Below are 27609 nucleotides of genomic sequence, written 5' to 3' on the forward strand. Positions count from 1 at the left end.
GTGAGGGACTAGAGTTTCTGTTTTCCTCTTAGTTTCCAGTTTGTTGCAGACCAAAATCTTAGGTAAAGAAATTTAAGGGACTTCCCTGCTGGTCCAGTGGTTAAGACTCTGTGCTCCCAATGCAGGGGGCATGGGTTCATTCCCTGGTTAGGGAGCTAAGATCTTATATGCTGCATGGCGCGGCCTTGAAGAAAAAAAGAAAGAAAGAAATTTAAAGCACTGCATCAGTGTCAGACTGCCATCAAAGTCTCCTCTCAGTTTTTGCTCTCTTCTCTGCACGGGCTGGAAACAAACAGTCTGCAGGCCCCTTTCACGCAGCACTGCTCTACAGCGTACTGGAAGACCATCTGGAGGGCTCTGGGCAGACTTCGTGATGGTCATGACAGCAACTGTGGATGGGTAACAAAGTGGAGAGGACACTTCTGACAATGACGGTTTGTATGTGGACAGCAAGAACCTTCTTAGAAGCTATAACTAAGATTTTAGGTCACAGTCTTCCTCAGCTAGTAAAGCGTGAGGAGGAGGAGGTGGGTACAGATTCAGTAGGCTAACTTTATACAAATCTGACCGTTCTCCTGGTGAAGAACGTATACCACCACTTGCTTCCTCTGTTACTCTACTCCTCTGATAAGACAGGACAGTAGGAAAAGGGCCAGTCAGGAATACTAATCACAAAAGCTTAGGGAAATTTATTGCAAATTTTCTTTCCTCATCAACGTGCAAAGAAAAGGATCGCACATGCTTAGGAACTAGCACGCGGACACGTTAACATTATCCCAACTCAAGCAGTAAGAAAGCTGCTGAAAAGTATTTCAAAGCTAAATGACTTATGAGTTATTTGCACCACTATTCTCTTACTATCGAAAGCAGGGAACTGATCATACACACAGACATTTAGCATTTAAGAGTAATAAATACCACTAACTTGAAGGTTTGTAAACTCATAAATTTTCTATATGATACAGAAGATAAAAATATATTCCTATGCCTCTTTTATAAGTTAAGACAGATTTCCCGGGGGTATTCCCCGGTGGTCCAGGGGTCAGGACTCTGCTCTCTCACTGCTGAGGGCCTGGGTTCAATCCCTGGTCGGAGAATTAAAATCCTGCAAGCTGTACAATGTGGCAAAAAAAAAAAAAAAGAGAGAGAGAGATTTTCCAGGAAAGAGCTTGAAGGTTTGCCAAAACTTATGCTGGGTGGACTAAATGTCTAAAAGCATATGACAGCTACTTTCATCTTAAAGCATCTGAGGAGGCATGGTCACAGCGTTCAGTATTTCAAATTTTAAACTGCAGTCTCTATCACTAGTAGACTCAAAACTACATTATTTTCCTGCAATTGTGGTTTATTGTAATCTTACTCCATTTTTTTCAAAGACCATTCAATACATTTATACTATTCCAGTAATTACCATGCTACCAAGAAAAACAAGTGAACAGTTTATTAAGAATTAAATGAGGGTATGGAATGTGATACAGTACAAGACACTCAAGATGGATACAATAGTACTACTCACACAAAAAGTTAAATCTCTTAAAAAAAAATCAGAAGAAAAAGCAATTCCATCATCATAAAGTATTTCATGCAAAAACTTCAAAGAAATCCCCAGTCCCCCCCCCACCCCTAAGCTCCTAACAAAAAGCTATCTGAAATATGCCATGCTAACATATTAACCACAATATAATCATTCATAGAAAAGCAACACACTAATTAAGAAATGAATTAGATGAAACAACACAGGCTGCAAAATCGTAAACTCATAGACCACGATGGTTTTACATGATAAGCAATTCCAGATTCACTCATAAGGTGAGCAATACGAGCTAAATGCTGAGAGAGAAGGTATGTAAATATAAACTCCACTAACTCATCTCATTATCTTCTAATTATAAAACCTGGAAGCTTCCAGAACCTGAAAAATTATATAAAATTTGGCATACTCCATTTGTGTTTCAAGAAACGACTTTAGGATCATATTTGTAATTATTAGAGAGCTGTATAAAAAGCACTTTATGGTCAGGAATTGACCTCTTAAATAATGATCACAATTTACATCAATAGAAACAACTCCAGATATGTATTTACTGTGAATAACTCTTACTCAAGATAAGAAACATGATTTTCTAGCACTTTATGTACAAATTACTGCAAAGGCCCAGTTAATTTAGAGACTGAATAAAATGTAAAATAAATGTGAATTGGTACAGAGAGTGAATAGGAACAGCCTCATTAACAGAGGTTTAAGTGGGTAACAATCTTGCCTTGACTTCCAAGAGAATGAGAGTTAACAAATGCCAAGCTGTAACTCATGTCTCTATACCAAGATGCATTAGCATATTTCATGGAAAAGTAGTTTTACCTTAAAAAGTAGGAATGGCATTTTATGGGATGGTATTCCCCTCCACAGCTGCCAAACAAGCCTGGTCACCAGGCGATGCACAGAGTGTATTTCCAAGTGGGTGTAACATGTCCAGTGGGTGTAACCTGTCACAGTGAGGCAACCCAGAAGCAGAAGCACCCATCTCACGGCACCTGCCTATTCAGCAGGCTAGGAGAGAACTGGGACACCCACGTGTCAGGGTTTTGGGTTGCGCTCACCTACGGTGTATACACTGGTTATACATGAAACAGTAGGGCCAAAGAAAAAGAACAGGAGAAAAACTACCCACTCCCATCTGCTATTTTTTTCCCTTTAAATTTAAGGTAATTAGAACAGATTCGAAAAATTTCAGGATTACCCTTCCCACATCTGAAATTCAACCTCCTATTTACATTCCATGAAAACAACACTGTAATTGTTCTCTAAAAGACAGAAGCTGTTGCTCTAATTTTCACAAAATAACATGAGAAAAATTTTCCATGTGAAACCCAGAGTGTGAGGCTTGTAAAGAAGTGTCTGTAATAATCAGGACCGTGATAGTTAAGAGCTCTTTGGAATGTGTGTTATACATACAAAGTTATCACAAATTAAACTCCCAGAGTATTTATGAAACAAGTTCTTAAATGGGAAAGATTATCTATGAGAGATAAATGCTTCCATCAGCAAATTAAATCTGAGGGATCAATCTTTCCAAGTGATAAGGTGTCTGCTAACAATTCAACACAGCCTCTGGAATCAAACATCAAAGATCACTCAATCATGATGATTCAAGATGAAGTACAGATGAGCAGTACAAATGAAAAAAATTTGTAAACCGCTGCCATTCTAAACAGTAGATTTATATTACAAAGCAATGTAAATAAATATTGGGCTAGTACAAAAGCTCTTATTTACAGTTTTACAAATGAAACTGTATTCAGTGTAAATGCTGTGCTTTGAAGAACACAGTACTATATTAGTAAAATGAGTTCTGTTGAGGGGAATAACAGTTTCTGTTAGAATCAATGTATAATGTATAAAAGATTCAAGTTAACTCTGTTTATAATTTAGTACAGACAAACCCAGTTTAACCTGGAATGGCATCTGTTAAAGTGCTGAAAAACAGGAAATATTTAGAAAACACTGTACATTATTAAAGCTTTATCAAGTCAGAATGTTAAAACCCTTTCACATTTTTAACCTTTTGCCACAGGGTTGTGGACAAGATGATTTTTCTCAGCAAAGGAGTAAAACTTACGAGGCCACCAGCTGCTTAGATGATTTTAGGTTCGGTGGTGCTAGTTTCCTAAAACAACTATTTACCCATCAACCATACCTTCAGGCCTTACAATCTGGTAAGTAATTAAATATTCAGGATAAGCCTGGAAGAGAAAGATTAATTCAAAAATTGGTAAATAAAACTTTTGAATGGAGACTTATTCTAAGGATTCCTTATCTTTAGGGAAGAAGCTCTAAATTAATGTCGTAGATCAGAATCAAAGGGCCTCTTCTCAAAACAGTTTTACGTGACTGTAATCCCTTCGATTCTCAATCAGCAGGTCTAGGATGACTACTGAGCATGTGTTTGTCTTTAGGAATTGAGGTTATCCTGATACATATCCCCAGTACATAATGCTGCTCTAGAGATGCTTCTGACTGCATCTATGCCACTAAGAGCAAGCGGGAGTGACACATTTCTTTGCTACAGAGAGGTTAACTATTAAAATAAATACAAGATTCTAATTAATTATATTTTACAGAAGCTTAAAATAAATTCAGAATAGCTGGCAAAATCTGAATAAGGTATGTAGGTTAGATTTACTACACCAATGATATTTTCCTGATTTTAACAACTTTAAGACAATGTCCTTAAAATTAAGGTATATTTAGGAAATACATCCTGAAGTATTTAAGTGTAAAGGAAGATGCTTACACCTTACTTCCAAGCAGCTCAGGGGAAAAAAAAAAAAAAAGGACATACACATACAGTAGGGAGACTATGATAAAGGAGAGAGAATGCTAAAGTATTAACATTTTTAATAACTGGGTAAAGGGTCTAAGGGAATTCTCTTTACTATTATTGCAACTTTTAAGTCTGAAATAATTTACAAATAAAAGTAAAAAAGAAATCCAGTTTGTAAGGCACTCTACCTTGTTAATTTAAAAGATTAGTAAAAGGTTGACGTATAGCTCTAAAGTATTGCTGAAAATGAACAAATAAAACTGAATTACCTGTTCTCCTCTGTAAATAACATACTCAGCTAATGCCAGGCCATTCACACTAGGCCGACCAGTGACGGAGTGGTGCCCTGGAGGAGAGTGCGCCATTTTCATTGCACTGAACTGCAGGAAAGACTTTCCCAAGGTTACACGGCAGAAGAGCAGCTGCCTATAACACGTGAGAAGGAAAAGATTTCCCTGAGACAAGGCCACACAGGACAGTTTTATTTATGTACACTATATAAGCTTTTGAATGCATTTATACATAAACACAATTGTTTTCACCATTTTACCCTTCAAAGAGTTTTTAAAGAATATTTTCCACTACTCTAATGAAATAATTTGTCACTTTAATTATCCTCATTGTAACTATAAAATACTATCTTAGAGAGATTATAATAATCTTTAAGTGATACTGACTCTGCCATCCTGCTTGTATCCCAGCTAAAGTACAAATCATAGCCCAAGTGAGGAGGAGGAGGAAGAGGTTTTAAGGGACTTCCATGAAGTGTCTTACAAAGCTGAACATTTATCCAGATAAGTCCTATTGATTCCACTTTCAAAATACATCTTTCCTCTAAATTCTACTGTCGCTATTAAGGCCAAATTGCCCAAATTTTCACCCGGACTATAACAGTGGCCTTTGAGCTACCTTTTCTGTTTTTACTCTAATAAATTATTTTCCATCTAAGCTACTGGTGATTTAGGGAAAAAACAAAACAGCAAAACCATAAATCAGATGACACTACTTTTCTACTTAAAATCTTTTAGAGACTGTTCACTGTGCCTAAAAGAAAACCCAAATTTCTTATAATGACCCCAAATTCTCCAACTTTACTCCGTGTTCATTACACCTAGACACATTAGTTTTTCTTCCTGCAGGCCAAACTTTCTTGCCCCAAGGCCATCAGACGCGTTGTTTCTTTTACCATCTAGAATGATATGTCCTACCACTCTTCAACTGGCTAACAGTCATTTTTCAAGTTTAGCTGAAATGTTTCTTCTTCAAATATGTCTTTCCTCACCAGAAGTTTAGGTTGTACTACTTTCTCACTCCCCAAGGGCATATGATTGGCCTTCCTTAGGTCCAATGAACTGTTTCTCTCTCTAAGCTAATTTTCTTTTTACAGGAGAAAAGGGAGATCTGATGGCCTGATGATTCTGTCTCCAAAGAAGATAGGCTATATTTTTTATTCTAATTATGCTCTTTGCAAATTTTCTTAGCATTTCTAATAGAGTTTCTATTATAGTCACAATCAATCCATGGTAATTCAGCACACAGAAATCTTAAGTTAATACATTTATTTCCAGACATACAAGCATTGTACTTCAAAGACAACTGAGAAGAGGTACTAGAACACTGCTTACTATTAATAGTCAGAACTATTTAGCCTCCAGATGATATATGACAAGTAAAGATAGCAGTGTCCAATTTACAGACTCTCAAGAAATTACAAGCCTCCTAGCCATTCCAACCTATGATCTTAAGTAGAAGCGGGTGGGAGTCATGCCCAGGAGGTCTGGCTTTGGACACCTACATGAGTCTAAGTTTAGGGGGAAAACAGTAAGAACAAAACATAAACAGATAGTCTTCGTCTCCCTTTAGGACTTCAGTCCCTCACTTTGGCAGCCTTTCAAAATCAGCTGGGAAGCTTTTAAAAATCCCATGCGCAGACCAGACCCCCAGGTGAGAATCTCTGGCAGGCAGGACACAGTGAGTAGTTTTAAAGCCCTCAGGTAATGCCAACATGCTGCCACAGCCGAGGACTACTGCTCTGGGGTTTCTAGGCCTGTGACCAGAAGCTTGAGCATCCCCTAGGAACTCGGCAGAAATGCAAGTTCTAGTGCCCTAGCCCCAGACCTACTAAATCTATCAGGAGGTGTGGCACAGGAATTTGTGTTTTAATAAGCTTCTACGTGATTCTGAACTTGCTAATGTTTGATAGCTACTGTTCTAGGTCTTTATAAGCAGTGCTCTAACCACAGAATAAATCTCAGTAATTAATCTTGATTTTTCAAATGGTGAAGATTATTTACCTACAAGGATTTTATCAACTAGGGCCAAGTCATTTGAATGATTTTAATAAGTAAGTTCCACTAGGGTAACTAAAAGTAGGAAAAAAAGAAGTACGAAGTAATTCTTTGATAATGTGCTTTCTAAAAGGACATGCTGATATGCTTTATTATAACTTTTTTCTGGGTAGTAATATCACAAACTGACAATTAAAATCATACCACAGTGGAGGAGAGATTCTCTCATCCATTACCATGAAATGATCAGGTGTAGCAAATAATGCCATTTTATTAATAGCATTTGAATACTAGATTTTGAAACAGTCCACAATAAAATCTCTTTCATGCCCAGCAATATTTTCTACTCCATATTCTGAAAGCACTGTGTGTTCTAGTGATTGAATGATGTGAACAGATCAAATGCTTATAACTGTGCTTGGCTCTTACAGACCATTTAAAAAACACCAGCTACTATTAGAACCAGTGAGAGTGCCAAAGCAACGTGAACTATGCCTCATTTGGATTCCTAGAGTTGTCCAGCATAATGTCTTACCCGAAAATTCAATATGAAACCAGTTCTTATCTGATTCTTATCAAAATAAATGAGAAAAGTGATCTCTTACCTGTGGCAGATGTAACAAGATCTGTCTTTATGTACTGGACATCCAGTACCTCCTCCAATTCCATATACATACTGATTGCTTTTGGAAGAGTTTTCAGCAAAATAGATCCCAGCTCCAAACATGCCACCTATGTAGGCATGCCTTTCATCAAAGCCCTTATGGATAATCGCATTCACAAAGGGAGACCCTAAAAATACATATAAATAGGTAATATTTTAAAATCACAGGTAAAGGAATAAAAGCTAAAGCGTCTTAGAAGTTAAATTCTTTCTTTTTTCTTCAATTGTTTGACTCCACAAAAATCAGAAGGCACTACAGCCAACCCATTCCCATGGTGCCCTGAGGGAAAACAAGTCAGCTTAGATACGTGATGGACTAAAATCCCACTACCTAAGGCTCTAAGCAGTGAAAGGAACAGGCATCAGAAGAAGTTACATTCTGAATTGTCATATAATATCACCACCATGATAAGCAAAACCGAAACACAACTGTCAGCTGGCTCACTACTTTAGAATAGTTATTTAAGAAGAATTGGCAATGTGAATGAATGTTTCTAACAGGGTGGTGGTTCAGATGCCAAAGTAAGGACACATATTCAACTAGGAAAAACGTACAGATCACCTGAAAGAAACATCAATGCTAGAGTTATCAAATTCCCGGCTCCGAATTCATACCAACCCAGAATCAAGAGTCTCATAATTGACCTCCTATGGCCAGGCTGAATGCAACTAGGTCATGCAATGACATCCACATCCGTGTACTTTTCCGAGATACCCAAAGCGGCTAAAGTGATCTTTTCAAGTTCATGCTTTTCTTTATACTTCTCTCCTATTCTTCCGTTTCTCTGCCTTTTATCACTTGCTAGTACCAGATTCCATCTGCAAATGTGGTGTGTTCCTTCATTCCCTACATGTTGACTTCTTTCTCCTCCTTCTTTGCATACATGCCAAGAAGGAGCTCAGCCAAAGACCAGGAGGTACTAAGCATGGAGATCAGGCCAGGGAATGCAGTGAGGCTGGGGCTTGGGAAAAGTTAATGACACAGCTAACTGATTCATCAAGATTGGTGTCCCTTTTCATAAAGGGACAAGGGAAATACACTGAATTCCGCTTTAACAGAAATACTAAAGAATAGAATAACTCATTTGAATTAACTTGGAAAACCCATTTCTATTATAAAATAGGAAAAGTCATACATTACAACCCTTAAGTCAATACATAAATAAATATCATGTTCTGTGCCAAGAGATTATCATGACAATTTTTAGGGTGTTGAAATGAGAAGTACCATTTAGATATTATATATTAATTCAGTCTGCTATAGCCATTCTTCCAGGGGATTGTGGAATTTAAATACTGTGTTCTATAGAACTTTACCAAGTCTCCCAAAATTTTTTGCAGTCAAAGTCAATTGAAGGAACAGATTGGAACTATCATGGGTAATGTGCTTAAAGACTTATTAATAAATACTACATTAAAATCTATATTCATCTTTGCTATAAACTGGAAAGATCAACCACCACCACCTGCCATGTTGCAACATAAATAGGAAATTTCAAAAATGACAAGTAATACTGCTCTCAATAAAACTTCTCAGAAAACTCCACAGGTTCAATGACAGTTATCTTTTTGCACCCTTGACACTTAGAAGCACAGTCACAAGAGGATGTACATATTCTTCTGAGGCAATTTTCAGATCTTCCCTTAATTCGATCAACCAGTTAAAAGTAACACACATTAATTTTCCAGAACAACCCTAACACACAAAATCAACTACATACATACATACATCAGTTCAGTTCAGTTCAGTCACTCAGTTGTGTCTGACTCTTTGCAACCCCATGAACCCCAGCACACTGGGCATCCCTGTCCATCACCAACTCCCGGAATCCACCCAAACCCATGTCCATTGAGTCAGTGATGCCATCCAACCATCTTATCCTCTGTCATCCCCTTCTCCTCCTGTCCCCAATCTTTCCCAGCATCAGAGTCTTTTCAAATGAGTCAGCTCTTCGCATGAGGTGGCCAAAGTACTGGAGTTTCAGCTTCAACATCATTTCTTCCAATGAACACTCAGGGGTGATCGCCTTTAGAATGGACTGGTTGGATCTCCTTGCAGTCCAAGGGACCCTCAAGAGTCTTCTCCAACACCACAGTTCAAAAGCATCAATTCTTCGGTGCTCAGCTTTCTTTACAGTTCAACACTCACATCCACACATGACCACTGGAAAAACCATAGCCTTGACTAGATGGGACTTTTGTTGACAAAGTAATGTCTCTGCTTTTTAATATGGTATCTAGGTTGGTCATAACTTTCCTTCCAAGGAGTAAGCGTCTTTTAATTTCATGGCTGCAATCACCAACTGCACTGACTTTGGATCCCAGAAAAATAAAGTCAGCCACTGTTTCCCCATCTATTTGCCATGAAGTGATGGGACCAGATGCCATGATTTTAGTTTTCCTGAATGTTGAGCTTTAAGCCAACTTTTGCACTCTCCTCTTTCATTTTCATCAAGAGGCTTTTTAGTTCTTCACTTTCTGCCATAAAGGTGGTGTCATCTGCATATCTGAGGTTATTGATATTTCTCCCAGCAATCTTGATTCCAGCTTGTCCTTCTTCCTTCAGCCCAGCGTTTCTCATCACATACTCTGCATGTAAGTTAAATAAGCAGGGTGACAATATACAGCCTTGACGTACTCCTTTTCCTATTTGGAACCAGTCTGTTGGTCCATGTCCAGTTCTAACTGTTGCTTCCTGACCTGCATACAGGTTTCTCAAGAGGCAGGTTAGGTGGTCTGGTATTCCCATCTCTTTCAGAATTTTCGACAGTTTATTGTGATCCACACAGTCAGAGGCTTTGGCATACTCAATAAAGCAGAAATAGATGTTTTTCTGGAACTCTCTTGCTTTTTCTATGATCCAGTGGACGTTGGCAATTTGATCTCTGGTTCCTCTGCCTTTTCTAAAACCAGCTTGAACATCTGGGAGTTCACGGTTCACGTATTGCTGAAGCCTGGCTTGGAGAATTTTAAGTATCACATTACTAGTGTGTGAGATGAGTGCAATTGTGCAGTAGTTTGAGCACTCTTTGGCATTGCCTTTCTTTGGAATTGGAATGAAAACTGAACTCTTCCAGTGCTGTGGCCACTGATGAGTTTTCCAAATCTGCTGGAATATTGAGTGCAGCACTTTCACAGCATCATCTTTCAGTATTTGAAACAGCTCAACTGGAATTCCACCACCTCCACTAGCTTTGTAGTGATGCTTCCTAAGGCCCACTTGACTTCACATTCCAGGGTGTCTGGCTCTAGGTGAGTGATCACACCATTGTGATTATCTGGGTTGCGAAGATCTTTTTTGTACAGTTCTGTGTATTCTTGCCACCTCTTCTTAATATCGTCTGCTTCTGTTAGGTCCCTACCATTTATGTCCTTTATTGAGCCCATCTTTGCATGAAATACAGTCAGCGAAAACAACACCAGGAGCTGACTGTGGCTCAGATTATGAACTTCTTATTGCAAATTCAGACTGAAATTGAAGAAAATGGAGAAAACCACTAGACCATTCAGGTATGACCTAAATCAAATCCCTTATGACTATACAGTGGAAGTGAGAAATAGATTTAAGGGACTAGATCTGATAGACAGAGTGCCTGATGAACTAAGGATGGAGGTTCATGACACTGTTCAGAAGACAGAGAGCAAGACCATCCCCAAGAAAAAGAAATGCAAAAAAGCAAAATGGCTGTCTGAGGAGGCCTTACAAATAGCTGTGAAAAGAAGAGAAGTGAAAAGCAAAGCAGAAAAGGAAATATATACCCATTTGAATGCAGAGTTCCAAAGAATAGCAAAGAGAGATAAGAAAGCCTTCCTCAGTGATCAGTGCAAAGAAATAGAGGAAAACAAGAGAATGGGAAAGACTAGAGATCTCTTCAAGAAAATTAGAGATACCAAGGGAACATTTCATGTAAAGATGGGGTCAATAAAGGACATACATACATACATATCATATATATATAAAGAGAAAATATGAATAGTCAGTATTATCATTTCTACACTTTTTCTGTTATGGTAATCTTATTTATAAACTATATCCATTCAAAACATACAAATTCAGAAGACTGAGAACACAAATATAAATGCAAAGATTTAGAGAAATAATGTTTGTTTTTTAAAAAATGATATGAGAAATATACAGATTCATTATTATCTCAGACCTGACAAAAAATGTGGAGGATGATGGCCGGTAGGGGGAGGGGAATCTTACCATGAAACAGCATTCTTTCGTTTGCATGGTTGTGGTTTTCTTCAGAAACTTCTTTTCTCCTGTGAGTGTATCTTTCCCATAGTTTCTTGTTACAAACTTTCTGAATCTATAAAAAGAAACCAGCAAAATAAAATCTCTGGATCGCAATACTTACTTACCTACCGGTTAACCTTAACCAAAAAATGGGCTACACAGGACCAGAAGAGAGGCAAAACTTTTCTCTGAAATATATTAAAAAACTTTGTCACAACTGTAAAGATGAGAATAAATGCACATTTTAGAAATCAAAAACTACAGATGAGAAAAAGTTACATATGGCTATATGTAACGGTCAAGAGTACTATTAATTGATTAAAATACTTCTATTCTCACTTTAGAATTATTACTAAAACATCTCCAAATCAGCCATGCTGAGTTCTGTATAGAAGTGTAAGAAAGAAAATACTGTCTTTCCCCCAACTGCTTTTTCTGGCTCAAAGTACCATCTTTATCTGTTTTTAATTAAAATATTTGATATAGCCACACCAAACAATCACACACACAGACAGACACACACCCTAATATTTCCTCTATTGTTCCCTATCCCTCCAATTCCTAAAACTTTTGTTTGGAGAAAAGTTTTACGATTGATGTTGGCTTCACTAGGAGTATTTCTAAAGTCGAAACTCACAGTCCTAGTGCTGATTTTTGGCTGTATTTAAGGGTGCTACAGCCCCCTGCTGGTCCTAGAACCCATCTGGGAGCTGACGGTTTCAGTCTAGGTTCAAATTAACTCAGAACACCATCAAAGACATAACCAAAGCACACAGACTGGCATAAACAGAGCTCATTAATGTTTTTTTAAAAAGAGAACAAAACCAAAAATTTTATCAATGAGAACAGCTGTATTAGATACTGTACTAAAATATCTTTCTAGAGAAAGAAAACAGCATACCTCCCAAATTCAGTAACTCTAGAAATCAAACCCATATTCTGTTCCTTACCCTCACCCTTAACAAACCTTAGCACATTTTGTTACTGGTTGCATACAAAATGCCCTTGACTAAAATCTACCTACAATAGGAATAACTATTTGTTATAGTAAATATTATTATACATGAGTTCATGAAAAGAAAACTCAAGATGTCACTCAGGTCATACCATGATACGAACTAATAAGACACAGCTCCTGAAAGAACCCTTGCACCTGAATAATGTGTACTTACTTTTGGTCATCTTATTTCTAAATGGACTTCCCTGGTGGCTCAGATGGTAAAGCGTTTGCCTACAATGCGGGAGACCCAGGTTCAATCCCTGGGTCAGGAAGATCCCCTGGAGAAGGAAATGGCAACCCACTCCAGTATTCTTGCCTGGAAAATCCCATGGACGGAAGAGCCTGGTAGGCTACAACCCATGGGGTCGCAAAGAGTCGGACACGACTGAGCGACTTTCTATCTTGATGAGTAACTCTAAAATATGAGATCTATTGGTATACTCAGAATAGTGTATTATTGTGAGACAGTAATATAACACAACCGGAAGATTTCATACCATTCACCTATCAGTTCATGCCACATTATAACTCTAAATCTTATAATGATTAAAAATAGTTAACAGAAAATCATTATGCATCTCAAGTAGAGTATACAGTTTGCTTGCCATACAGCTTTTAAAAACACCAAGCAAATTAGCAAAGCTGAAAAGGCCCTGAGAAGAGTACCTGATATTAATAAGAGCCAGCACTCTCTTTAACATGTGTTTTTAAAAGACTATTTCTGGAAAGGTGGAAGGTACAGAGGGAGCACTACTGAAATCACCAAAAGTGGTATTATGTGTGAGGACTCACAGAGACCTGGAAGAGACACAGTTAGGGCAGACTAGAAACAAGCAAACCACGGTGTAACTGTAAAGATGGGAGCCCTTCCATGAGCCATAAAAAATTCCAAAGTACTGAAAAAAGTCAGCAAGAGTACCTTAATAGTAGTGTCCATATTTAAAATCCTAAGCCCACAGGATTTATCATCCAAGAATGAGAAGTCATAAAGCTTACTAACAATGGAATGCTTATTCTAATCCATAATAGATTCCTTAATTCAGCTATGAATGTCATATTTGTTGAATGTGAACAGTTAAGATAATCATGTATCTTGCCATTTAAACTTATTTAAGTTTAAAGATTAAACTTAAGTAATCTTTAAGTTTAGAGATTATTTAAAGCATAATCTCTAAATTTAAATATGTTCAACAGAGGCTGAATTAGTGGTTAATACAGAGATTTGAGGATCTTAACCTGCCAAAGATTTTCTTTCCCAAAATATCCCTGATGCCATGCGAAAGATTTACTGGGCTGGACAGATGATGTTCTTATGAAAGTTAATCATGGTTTCAGGCTTTTAAAAACTATGGTCACAGTGAACTTTATTTTCACTAACTTATTACCTTGAGAATATTGTATCTGTTGAAGATCCCACCTGCGTGCCCTCCATCTCTGTGCTCTCGGACTGTACTCTGCATCTGATGGAAACACATTTCAGAAAGATGTGCATTAGCTTGTATGTCTTTTCTGATTTAGGGAACATGGTTCTTGACTCATATGACTCTTAAGACAAATTAGGGTTTTACTACTTTTGTTGTTTAAGGAATGAGTTCTATACTACTTTCAAGAGACAGTGCATAGTTGATACAATCAATCCAGAAATACCTACAGGTGAAAATTATATAATGCAAACTACTGGAACAAAAGGAAACAAGCAAATGCACAGGTGAGCCAAACACGCAAAGCCAAGCAGCTGACATGCTAACAAACAAAACAGAACAATGACTTATTTGTTCTCATTCGTTTTGCTCTCATCAAGCACAATTTATATTTTACTGAGAGTTGGAGTTCCCTGAGATTTAGAACTAAGCCTCACTGAACTTTGTATCTCTGTGCTCAGCTCACACATATAGGGTATGATGTTCTTCAAAGCGCAGGGCGCCATTTTAAGACTTTGGTGGATACAACAGTTTTATGGAAAGAAAGTTAGAAAAACATTTCCTAGATAAGCAGCATCCACATGTTCTGGGTCTTGTCTAAGATACAGGGCTTTGCAACTGCCTTCATGAAGGAAGGGAATATTAGCCACCTCTTCTCCAACAGAATTCTGTAGTATATTAATTGAAATGCTGAACCAAATCATCAGAATTAAAGCTTACTGAGACAGTGTATTTTAGATGCTGATTTTGTAAGTTTTCAGGTGGTCGAGTGAAGGACAATTAAAAACTCCTGCTACACACATGTTCAAATAGAGCTGGGAACTTCTGGAAATTCAGCTGCTGACCCAACATTTATATGGTGTATGAACATACCTCTTCCTCCACAGACTGAAACTCTTTATCTTCAGCAGACAGATCAATGAGAATTGTTCCACTTCCAGAGGTGTTCAGAGTTAAGTATGGGTTAAGACCTATCAAATGAAATTCAAAGGTTAAAAAAAAAAAAAAAACAACTTGCCAGAACCCTCCTCCCTGCCTCCAGCCCACAATAAACATCAACCCAATACAGCCACCCGATTTATCTGATGCTTATTACTAGTTCTTACAAGTTTTTTATTTTGGGACAGTTTAAATTTATAGGAAAGCTGAGAGCACTGGGAGTTCCTATGTGCCCTCACTCCACTCTCTAAAGTCACCATCAGGAACATTAATGTTCCCATTTTATACAATCACAGCACACTTATCAAAATTGAGTAAATTACAGACTTTGTTTGAATTTCACCAGTTTTTCCCCACTAATGTTCTTTTACTTTTCCAGGATCCAAACCAGAAAATTACACTGCATTTAGATGACTATTTTTTTGACCTTACAAGTCATAAGGGTTTTGTGAGAAAAGCTCCGAAAATCTCTCTATTCTTTATCTCATATGTGTCATATTTTTTCTGCAAATTATTTCCTTTATTAACTAAGCAGCCCTTTCAGCATTTGGTCCCTTTATTTTTTGTAAAACTGAGAAGAAACTAGCATGGCCGCAGGTAATTTTAAATTATCCAAGAATAAGAAGTCATAAAGCTTACAAATGATGGAATGCTTATTCTAACCCATAATATTCACTTCAGCAATGAATTTATCCTATTTTCTGAATGTCAACAGTTAAGATCATATATACTTTCGTATTTTTACTCTCACAAAAGCTTTTAAAATGGAATCTTACCCAGGCCTTTCTAACTTCTTTGTTGTATCTGTTAACACAACTCCCCTGTTATCTCCAAGATCTCCAGAGCTCACTGTTTTCTCAGGTAGGACTTGAGTCCTCTTTTGCTGTTGCTCAGTCACTAAGTCGTGTCCGACTCTCTGCGTGACCCATGGACTGCAGCATGCCAGGCTCCCCTGTCCTTCACTATCTCCCTCTCCCGGGGTTTGCTCAAACTCATGTACACTGAGTCAGTGATGCCATCCAACCATCTCATCCTCTGTCATCCCCTTCTCTTGCCTTCAATCTTTCCCAGCATCAGGGTCTTTTCTAGTGAGTCAGCTCTTCGCATCACGTGGCCAAAGTATTGGAGCTTCAGCTTCAGCACCATTCCTTCCAATGAATATTCAGGGTTGACTTCCTTTAGGATTGACAGGTTTGATCTCCTTGCTGTCCAAGGAACACTCAAGAGTCTTCTCCAGCACCGCAGTTTGAAAGCATCAATTCTTTGGCACTCAGCCTTCTTCACAGTCCAACTTTCACATTCATATATGACTACTGGAAAAAGCATAGCTCTGACTATAGGCACCTCTGCTGGCAAAGCAATGTCTCTGTTTTTTAATACACTGTCTAGGTCTGTCATAGTTATTCTTCCAAGGAGCAAGCGTCTTTTACTTTCATGACTACAGTCACTGTCTATAGTGATTCTGGAGCCCAAGAAAATGAAATCTGACACTGTTTCCACATTTTCCCCATCTATTTGCCATAAAGTGATAGGAATGGATGCCATGATCTTCATTTTTTGAATGCTGAGTTTTAAGCCAGCTTTTTCGCTCTTCTCTTTCACCTTCATCAAGAGGCACTTCAGTTCCTCTTCACTTTCTGCCATTAGACTGGTATCACCTGCAACCTGAGGTTGCTCACGTTTCTCCCAGCAATCTTGATTGCAGCCTGTGATTCATCCAGCCTGGCACTTCACGTGATGTGCTCTGCATGTAAGTCCTCTGCTGCCGGGTTAATGCATGGCAGTTTCCCTCTGGAGACTAAGAGCTCTGTTCTGGTCTGAACAACAGAGCTATCACAAACATGCCAAACCCTAATAACAATGCATAGGTACGGCTGCATTATAATATCTACAGGAAGTATGGCAACTGTACAGAGGAGGCCATTTTATAGGAAAAACACTTAACAGAATAAAGTCTGTGACAGACACTGGACTAAGGCATCTTCGAATGCCCCAAGAAGATATTCATAAGTGCTAAAAGATCAGAACATGTAATCTGTTGACTTGATGCACTGAATAATACCTAAGGCTGTCAGCAAGGTAAGAGACAGTCAGAAGTCTGCCACTGGTTCTAATTTGCAAACTGGGTATAATGCTGGTATTATACAGACTCCTAGCTGCAAATGAAGATAAGGCAGGTGGTAACTTTATGTAGAAAAGTGACCCTGATGTGCTAGATCAGACACAGTCATTCTGTGTTGTTGTGGTGTTTCTCCTCCACGCAGGAATCAATTCCTACTCAATGCAGCGGGATGTCATCAGAATGACCAGAGGGCCAAAGGTGACAGGGAGGGACGTACCTCTGCCACTTGGAGGCAGTGTATCTGTTTCTATCATTGTTTCCTGAGCCTTTAAACAGTCTTAACTGCCTCCCTACCAGATTCACAGTGTTTTCTAGTTGAGGCACAATGGCAGTCCAAAACTGAGGGTTCCAGTTCCTCTTCATACTAACATTCCAAAAAGCCTTGAGTCTGCCCTCTTCTTTATAAAATTTTGTCTTCTATACTAGCAATATCTAAGACTATCTCACATTTTAAACGCTTTGCCCTAGTTCCTATCAGGCAAACAAAGTGCGTCTACCTTTAATCAATCCCAATCCAGAATTTCAGTTTAAAGCATTCCTTAGCTTGAATCACAGAACTTTCAAAGTTCTCTTTTTGTTTAAGAGATAGACCCTATCCTGGATAGCATACATCCTTTCCTCAAAATTCCCTCAGTTTTGCTAATGGAGGTTTGTCTTTAAACCCAGGTGTATAGCCAGGTCTTCAATTATAGGATGTCTAATCTCAGGGTATATCACTCCCTCAGTTGAACAAGAAACTTAAAATGTGGTCTGACAACTAAAATAACTCAACTTTTATACCAAGACCTGATATACAGGAAGCGTGAACATTTGCAGAACAAATGCAATTTGCATTTTCCTTATGTGTCAACAGTCAAGAGAAATAAAATATTATTCAACTTGGTTTCACTACGTTTCCTTAGTTGCAACATTACTGTTTCCTTGTACTTTTACAGTAAGTGTTTAAAATGTAACTATTTACAGCAAAAAAGATTTACAACATTATTTTATGGGCAGGCCTGAGCACCTAGCCGTTACCTATTATATTACCATATGAGATATCCAAGTTTCAGATCTTTTAGAACCATATAATTTTTGAGCTACAATAACTTTAGAAATGAGTGAATGGAAATAATAGAAAAAACTTCAGAGCTAAAATAACACCCATATTTCTGAATGGCCCAGACACTTCACTTAGGTTCACAGAGTTAACGGTAGCAGTTCAGAAAGCCTAACAGTGGCAGATTTAAGATTTGACCCCAGGTTTCCAGAATCCTCATTAGTACTCTTCTTATCAAGTGGACTATTACAGATTTTAAAATTATCCTTTAGGAAGTTGAGGGCTGCCTTAATACAAGCTGTTAAACTGACAATAGCAATGACTTAAAATGAAATACCTTGTTGTCCAGAGATAAGTCTCTCAACTCCTTTAATTAGTTTGTGTCTATGTCCATAAGCATTGATTCCAATCTCTTTCAACTCCTTGTGTCCCATCTCAACTAATACATCCAATGTGATCTTACAAAAGAGAATAAAACTGTTTAGAAGACTATGTTTGGAAGACATTCACATACTGGTGTTCTCACAATGTTATTAGACTTATGTATTTATTTCAAATGACTTCTGAACACAACATAGAAATGAAAGCATACCAGCTATTAAACTAAAACTGAAAAGTTGCAGAAAACTTAAATTAGGACTATTCAAGAAAAGCCCAGATATATAGTTTGTGTATCTATATAGCTTCCCAAAGTGGTTAGCAATGTGTCAGGCTTAGAGTGGGTAGTGACTGATGTAAGAGAATTGAACAAACTGAGGTCAAGGATAACTTACCTTTAAGAAATGCATAAGCTAGATTTACTCAAGACAGCTATTTTGTTACCACACAAAAAACAATTTTTACGTGCTAATAAACTAAACATGACTCAGTGAGTAAACAACAAGAGCAACAAACTAAATGGGAAAAAAACAAGCCAAATTAGAAGAGGGATTGATTTCCAGTTCTTAAAAAAAACACACATCCTTTTCAGTCCTCAGTATGTTCAATTGTTCAGGGCATTTCAAAAGTTTCTATTTCTCCCTTAAGGTTCCCCAAAACAGCAAACCAAGTGAAACAACTCGTGTACTTACCTGTTCTCGCTCAAATATATCCATTAGGTGTTCAAGCCCAAGATTTCTTACAAACTGAGTTATGCTAAAATCTATTCCTGGAACTGGGAAAAAAAAAAACAACAACACAGAATTTCACATCGGAATAATGTGTATCAACATTAGAACAGCAAAGTTTTGTGATATTATATGTACAATGAATATAAAGATGAAACAAAATGTAACAGCCATCACAATATAATATTAAACTTAGTATCAAAATTACAAAGAGGACTTCAATGGGGATCCAGTGGTTAAGACTGCACTCCCAATGCAGGGGGGCACAGGTTCAATCCCTGGTCAGGGAACTAAGAGCCCATACATGTGCTGCCACACCAAAAAAAGTGAAAAAAGGCATGAAATGTCATCATTAGAAAGGGCTAACCAAGGAGGCACTCACATGTTACAAAGAAATCTTTTCTTTAAAAAAAAAAAAAATTTATTTTTAATTGTATCTTTAAAATAAGTTTCCATACAGCTTAAACTAATATAATATGTCAATTATATCTGAATGTAAAAACGAAGTTTCCCTATCTTAAGGTAAAGAGACTGTAGGTATACGTGTCTTTTTTTTCCTTTTTTGGCAGCACCATGTGGCTTGAGGGATCTTAGTTACCCGATTAGGGACTGAAACAAGGCCCATGGCAGTGAAAATGTCAAGTCCTAATCACTGGACTACCACAGAATTCCGTTCCTTTTCAAAAAATAAAAAAAACTCAAAATTATAATACACTGGAAGAGATAAATAAAGGCATAGTACTCAACCAAAAGGACTTCTATAGCTTTCAAAAAGGTTGGAACCTCATCAAGTCTGAACTTGGGAGGGAGAAAGTTTCATTAGAACTCCAATAATAATATTAAAAATGACTTTTCAGCAATCCAGTATCAGTTATTTCGGCTGAATGCCTTACCCTCCTTTTTTTCCAAACTGGAAGCAGCCTCTGTTCCACTTGAACTGACTACTGAAGATAGTTCAGAAAAACTGCCAGTTAAGTTGTCAAGACTGCTGGCTGCAGAAAGGCTTGATGGGCTGGATGGACCTGAAGACAGAGCATCTGTGGTGGCTGCTGGGCTTCTCATGCCATTGAGCACTTGAGGTTTATAACATGAAGGCAAAGCAGAAGGGGGCATGGCTGCTGTCAGGAGAGCACTGACATCATCTGCCTGGAGTAGATGTCAGAGAGAGAGGAAATCCGTAGTAAGTAGGTTGTAAAACTCTACTATACCCAACAGAATGCATTAAAAAAAAAAAAAGAAAAAAACCCTAGCAGATTTGCACTACAATTGCTTATATAAAAACGATTATTTTAAAAAGTGAAGCAAATAAGTGATATTCAGCTAAACTGTTATTAAATGTAAAACGTAATATAGAACATATACTCTGAGGCATACAAAATCAAAATGTAAAATGTGGTAAAGCAAGAAAAAAAATCCTAAGACATCATGATTGAAAAGTACTGAAATTAATTTTAGAAATATAAACTTTAAATAGATTTGAAAACTTTTAAAGGCATTCTGAAGTAATTTGATCTATGTAGAAGTTTAGCAAACAGAATGATGGTTGATTTTTTTGGGAAAAATTTCAGCAACATATTTGTTTCTCAAAATAGAACATTTGGAAGGGTAGGGAACAAGGATATAATTTTAATCAAATATGCCAGAATGGGAAAAAATCCCCAAATTTACTGGTATATTAATTTAATTAGTAACAAATACTATTCTTTCGGTGGCTCAGTGGTAAAGAATCAGCCTGGCAAGCAGGAGACGTGGATTCGATCCCTGGGTTGGGAATACCCCCTGGAGAAGGAAATGGAACCCACTCCAGTATTCTTGCTTGGGAAATCCCATAGACAGAGGAGCCTGGTGGGCTATAGTCCACAGGGTCCCAAAAGTGTCAGACATGACTTAGCAATTAAACAACAACTATTCTTTTACAATATTCAATTAAGACATCAAGTAATTAACACTTAGCAAGAAGTAAATCAGTACTTGTTTTCATGGCTTGTCATTTATACTGCCTTTTCAATCCTCACCTTCTTTCCCTGAATCTGAGGACTCCCATGACACTCATAGTCGGTATGTAACATTTAAAAATAATAATAGCACAATTTATTGAATGCCTCTTATGTACCTGAGAGCATGAGGTACATCCCCTCATTTAATTCTCATATTAACCAAATACATTTTACCTCCATTTACAGATTAGGTAACTGAGGCTTTGAAGTTAAGCAACTTGCAAAACCATACAACTGTTAAGTGGTAGAGCTAAAATTCTAAGGCGGGTCTGTTGGACTCTAAAGCCCAAGCATGTTCTCTAGGGCACCCTGTTTCAATGTCATTTAATTATATCTAGTGGACTAACACATGGGTGGATTGAATTAAAAATGCTCACTTCTAAGTTAGTTTGGAACTGGAAGGACATTTCCCTTAAGAAATAATCTTGCAAATACAGTTGAGCTGTCAGCCTGCTTAGAAAATTCTATCCAACCAGCTGAACTAAATTTCAGTTTCTCAATGTAACTTGCAACCGTGGAATCTCTCAGTAGAAAGCAATCTGCAGGACAGACTCTCCTTCTCCATCTCAAGAAGAATTTCCTCTTCCTTTCCCTCTACTGCTCGGGGTCAGTGTCCCCAGTGGCAGAGGCAAGAGAGGCACCTGCGTCACAGTGGCCACAGCAGAGGCTGGAGGCCACAATGAAGACACCTATAGGGATTTTCTCAGGAGAGGAAACGGAAAAAGGACTTCCCGCAGAAAACTGGAGCAACAAACTTGTTTCATGAACGGTTTTGGCGGGGTATGTAATAAAACCTTTGAGATGAGACAGTACTTGGAGGGAAGAAAATCTCTATAAACCAGGCTCTGCAGCTGCATGCTGAAGGCACTGTTCCCAGCTGGTAGTTCATAAAGACCCCTGGGCCCATACTATCTTGTGCCCCATGAACGGCATTCATGAAGCGCCCTGCCTGCGTGTTTCCCAACTAATGTAAGCAGTATACCTTATACTTCTTTCTCCCATTTCTAAAAGTACTCAGCTCACAATAACTGATAATTCTACTATTTACTTATTATATTTTAATACCAAAGAGATCCAAAATTTAAACCAAGCCAAACGCCAGATTTTGCCACATTCACCATGATGACATTTTATATATATATACACCAAGGGAATTTTCAAAACGTCAGGAAAGCACTGAGATTTTTCAAAAATCCCATCACTTACTGAAACTAAATCTAAAGGTGTTTGTCCTTCCTGATTTTTAAGAGTTGGATCAGCTCCATGGGCCAACAATAACGCACAAAGCTGTGTTCGTCCCTTCTGGGCTGCCTCGTGCAAAGGTGTGAAAGCCCATTTGTCCGTAGCATTGACACACGCGTTATATTTTATTAGCAAAGCTGCTACATCTACATGCTGTAAAAGAAAATGAACCTGTTATACTCTGAATTATTACTTTATTATATTGTAGTTCTTAAAAAGACACTAGCTATACTCTAGAAATGAAAAACTGTGTTTTTTCTCCATCAAAATTTATGGGCTACTGATTAGAAATTACAGTAGTAGATATTTATATAACTTGAGAAAATATCTAGAAAATAGATACTACTACTACACAGAAGGAAACTAAACTAATGGAACTTAAACAATATCTCATTTAAGTGTTATAACTGCTAAACATCAATTTATAAACCTGCAGCCTTCCTTAACTAATCAACTGAAGATGGTCAATACTGATGATTAATATTCAAGGCTATTAAATATAAGTCTGAAACAATGCATCTGATCTCAACAGATTTATATGAATCCCAGTGGATTTTCTGGGTACCAGCAAACAAACAAAATCACTAACATCTCACTGAAAATAAGAGATGTGTGCTAAGGAAGGTAAAATAACAAAAGACAAAATGTTCCATGTTACACAGCAAGCTCCCAGCAAGCTACAACTGCCTGAGCATCGAAACTTAGAAGTTATTTAATCTTTAGCGCTCATATTTACTTCTCTGTAAAACGAGAAAGTCAAACTAAATTTCCCTTGCATTGTAATACTGATTTTCACTGAGAAAACTTCCGACATTTTAAAAGCTAACATGAAAGAACTTACGCCATAAGATGCTGCATTGTGTAAAGGAATAAGTCCTCCTTTGTCCTGAGCATTCACGTCAGCTCCATGCTGTAGGAGATACTCCGCAACTTCTAAATTATTATAACCAGCTAGTTTAGAAAAGAAGTAAAATTACTTTACTTGTTAATATAAAAATAGCTACATATATGTATATATCTATTTCTAAAAGATAGGATTTTTAAAATAAGAGATTTTATAGAAATCTGAAATTCTCCAATGGAATCTATTAAAGATTTGGCTTATGAAAAAAAATTGCCCACTGGTCTCAAGTTGGAAGTTTTCAGAGATGAAATTCATTTCTTTTTGAGATTCTAAAGTTATATTGGTTGATTTACTTAAATCGTTTCTTTTAATACCTTCTTACCAAAGTCCCTGCCTTCATGATTATTGTATATACAACTTCCTGAACTCAGGTAAATGGTCTCAAGGCTGCAAGCAAAAGGCATCCAATCATACGAAAACGAAGTTAGGAACAGAAGTGGCTGGCAGAGCAGAAGACAACACATCAGTGGGTCTCGGGGTCCCACTTCCTCAGAAGATCACAAAGACATGCTTTTTGCCAGAGAGAATGTAAGGGAACATATCTCTATGGGCAGCAGAATCCACTGCTGCTAAAGCCATGAAGTAGTAAGGCTGAGTATTTTATAAATGTACTACAATCGCCCAGCTGTCATCTGGGGAACCGACAGCTATCTTAGTACGTGTTCTTGGTATAAAAAAAAAAAAAAGTATGTATTGATATATTGTATCTGACACATAATCATAGTTTGAAAGCAAATCTGGAATTTAACTTTGCCAACATAAAATCAGCTATCACTTGGAACTTTAAAATAGTTCAAAATATATAATTCATTCACTTTTACTGAAGTTTTCAGCCTTTTGCTAAGACATCTAAAGCAAAAAAAAAAAAAAAAAATTTCAGTAAGATCAAGAAAAAAAGCTACCATAAGCTAAATACACCAAATCCAAAAGTCCTTCCATGTCTCAAAGCGTAATACTACATAAGTGAGAAACGTTCTGTGTGTACAATGTATTTGTCACTTACAAAGATAACACAGACTTACAAAGTAATACTCAGTGTTCTAGATAAGCCACCATAAAGATTCAAAGCCTATGTAAATAACTATGCACAGCGCAATCCAAATCTGAGATCAGGCCACATTTTCTCTTACATGGACTACTAACTCCTGATTGCCAGAGGAAGAAAAGTCTTACCTCACTTTGTTAGCATTTGTGGTTTATCACTTCCAAAATGCTCTACAAGACACAGAGATGGAGTAATTCTTTCCCTTGGCCTGTGGGGTCCCAACTCACACGGGGTCATAATTTACAGGTCTAAACCATAAACACTAAAATGGTCTCTTATGGGATTTAGCTGGTGCAAATGGCTGGGACTCTGTGCTTCCATTGTAGGGGGCCTGGGTTTGATACCTGGTTGGGAAACTAAGATCCTGCATGCCACACCAGGCATGGCCAAAAAATAAAAAAACTCCCTAGGAGCATAGTTGCTCACAATGTGAGACTGAAAGGAAGTGAGAGAAGAGTACTTCCCACACTACACAAAGTGGCAGAAACACCTACATTCCTTTTTTCTCTCTTTAAACCATGTATATTTATATAAATCTCTATGGGTCAAACATGCCTATGATGCAACTCCACTAAAAGACTGGAAGCTCAGTGCTTTTAATGACCCATTCCCTAGCAACTTTTTCTTCTTTTTTTAAAGGTTTATGAATTTTTATTTAAAAATTATTACTATTTTTTGGCCACGAGGCATGTGGGATCTTAGTTCTCTGATCTGGGACTGAACCCATGCCCCTGGAGTGGAAGCACAGAGTCTTAACCTCTACACTGCCAGGGAAGTCCTGCTAGCACCTCCAGTGCAGTTCAGAAAGCTGTACTGAAATCACAGTGCTGCACTACACGCAGGGAAGACAAAGACAGACTGTGCCAGTTTCATGGGTGAAAACTCAGAACAAAAGTTAGGTACTCAACTATATCCCCCAATTTCCCATGGTGAAGCCCTAATCATTAGTACCTTAGCATGTGACTGTACTTGAAGACAAGGCCTTTTAAGAGGTAATTCGTTAGAACAGGGCCTGAGGGTCAGCCCTAATTCAGCATGACTGCTGTCCTTATAAGAGGAGGAAGTCAGGACAGAGAGACACCAGGGATGCACATATACACAGAAAAGGCCATGTGAGGACTCAGACAGAGGTGGCCATCTGCAAGCCACGGACTGAGGCCTCAGAAAAAACCGATCCTGCGAACATTTCCAAAGCTGAGAAAATACATTTTTGTTGTTTAAGCCACCTAGTCTGTGGCAATCTGTTAAGGCAGGCCTTACAAACTAATACAAAAAATTACAAGAATTTTATGTAACTTTTGGAAGTCTAAAGACTTTTTTCTGCTTCCATTTAACAACTATCATTAGAAGAATGGAAAATTTTAACTTCCTATCAGGAAGGCTGACTCAAGCAGGCATATTTTTAAAGCTTCTACAGTGAAAACACATTCACCAAAGATGATTCAAACAACATGATGACTTGGAATAAAGGTTCTAAAGTACATGCTGCTGTTGCTGCTGCTGCTAAGTCACTTCAGTCGTGTCCCACTCTGTGACCCCATAGATCCCCTGTCCCTGGCAAGAACACTGGAGTGGGTTGCCATTTCCTCTCCAATGCACGAAAGTGAAAAGTGAAAGGGAAGTCGCTCAGTCATGCCCGACTCTTCGCGATCCCATGGACTGCAGCCTACCAGGCTCCTCCGCCCATGGGATTTTCCAGGCAAGAGTACTGGAGTGGGGTGCTATTGCCTTCTCCTCTAAAGCACATGGAGACTGGCAAAGCCTCTTTCAATTATTCTTACTAAACTGCTATAGGAAAGAGAACACGGGCCTGTACAAACACGCTAGTGTATAATGGTATTAGAAGACGCCTGATTCGAATCTTTCAAATTTACTTACAGGAAATATTTTACTCAGGTAAAATGAATTTTAGATGTACCAGCCTAAATCTGTGACACTTCATTCACCTACCTGCTAAATGTAAGGGTGTTGAATGTCGGCCTTGTGTATCACGGCAATTTACATTATCTGGTGAAGACAATTTCTTTACTCTGGCTAAACAACCTTTCTTGGCAGCATCCAATAAAGCTGCATCTCCCCTAAGTAGATCTTGAATATCTGTATCTCCTTCTTTAACCAGATCCAAAGGAGTATTTCCATCTCTGTTTTTCTTTGTGGGGTCTGCACCATGCTGGGCATGTGAAAAACAGAAAGGGAAGGTTTGGCTTAAGTTTGCCTTTGGATAACGAGAAAACAGTCAATCTATTTTATACAGAGACTCTACCTTAAAGGTTAACAGGACTGTTAATAATGCTTAATACACAAAAAATTACAATAAAAAATAGACACTTAAATATTACTGAGCTTTAATAATGCAAGAATATAACCAAAATTTTAAACTACGTTCGAAACAAAGTATTTCATTAAAAATTACCTTTCACATATGCTATTTTTAGTTTTCATAAACATTTCAGTGTTTGTATACAGTATAAATTTAACTACAGTTTTGTTTTTACTGTAAAATACCTACACTGGTACCAGTGCAGATACCAACGTACTATCAGTTTCATTATTGCTAAATAAACCTGGCTTATAGTGTTTATGACATTCATTCTGAAGTCTAGATACAGATTTAGTTCTGCTTCCTATCCCTTTACTATTAAAGTTTGGAGTTACAAGTAATATAATATTCTACATTATATACCCTGTCCATAAATACTTAAATATACCTGAAGCAGAAGTTTGCAAATTTCATATTTTCCTTTGGCGGCAGCTTCATGTAAAGGTGTGAATTTCCATAAGTCAGCTACATTAACTACTGCTCCATGCTTAACAAGAAGTTCTGCAACTTCGTAATGTCCATAAGAACATGCATTGTGCAGAGGTACAAGGCCTCTGAAATGAAAGTTAAATAAAAAACACAACACAAAGATATATTTTAATTTAAATAACTACACAAAGATGATAAATTTACTGAACTGCACAAGAAATTTTACTGATTTTAATTTATAGAACATAAATTTATTGTAAGCAGAAATGGAATTACTTTGACAGGGGCAGAGAGGAAATTTTTAAAATAGTTAAAATTGCAGGGAACATAACAAGCATCTATTTTGCAATATCTAGGAGTAAGAATTATATATTTTAATTTATTTTTCTCTTTTGGCCAGATATCAGTTATGGGATTTTAGTTCCCTCACCAGGGACTGAGCTGAACCTGGGGCCAGGGCAGTGAGAACCACTGAACCAACAGGGGATTCCCAAGAAGTATTTTATTTTTAATTAATATAAACTGGAAGAA

The 27609-nt window shown here is 37.7% G+C and overlaps 1 protein-coding gene across 2 annotated transcripts in view; it reads right to left on the reverse strand.

Annotated features, from left to right (window-relative positions):
- The window catches only part of TNKS2 (tankyrase 2), a 63361-nt gene continuing 37170 nt past the window's right edge, over positions 1419 to 27609 (reverse strand). For both annotated transcript variants that reach the window (XM_013975069.2, XM_018041467.1), the window contains 13 exons: positions 27038 to 27203; positions 26280 to 26499; positions 23222 to 23331; positions 22345 to 22533; positions 20035 to 20287; positions 19106 to 19188; positions 18373 to 18493; positions 14809 to 14906; positions 13900 to 13974; positions 11482 to 11587; positions 7216 to 7402; positions 4592 to 4748; positions 1419 to 3741 (listed from right to left, as the gene is read on the reverse strand). In XM_013975069.2, the coding sequence (XP_013830523.1) occupies positions 3679 to 3741; positions 4592 to 4748; positions 7216 to 7402; positions 11482 to 11587; positions 13900 to 13974; positions 14809 to 14906; positions 18373 to 18493; positions 19106 to 19188; positions 20035 to 20287; positions 22345 to 22533; positions 23222 to 23331; positions 26280 to 26499; positions 27038 to 27203 (1828 nt within the window). In that variant the 3' untranslated portion in view covers positions 1419 to 3678. The remainder of the gene's footprint in view (positions 3742 to 4591; positions 4749 to 7215; positions 7403 to 11481; positions 11588 to 13899; positions 13975 to 14808; positions 14907 to 18372; positions 18494 to 19105; positions 19189 to 20034; positions 20288 to 22344; positions 22534 to 23221; positions 23332 to 26279; positions 26500 to 27037; positions 27204 to 27609) is intronic.

Source organism: Capra hircus, chromosome 26, assembly GCF_001704415.2.
Source record: "Capra hircus breed San Clemente chromosome 26, ASM170441v1, whole genome shotgun sequence".
NCBI lineage: Eukaryota > Metazoa > Chordata > Mammalia > Artiodactyla > Bovidae > Capra > Capra hircus.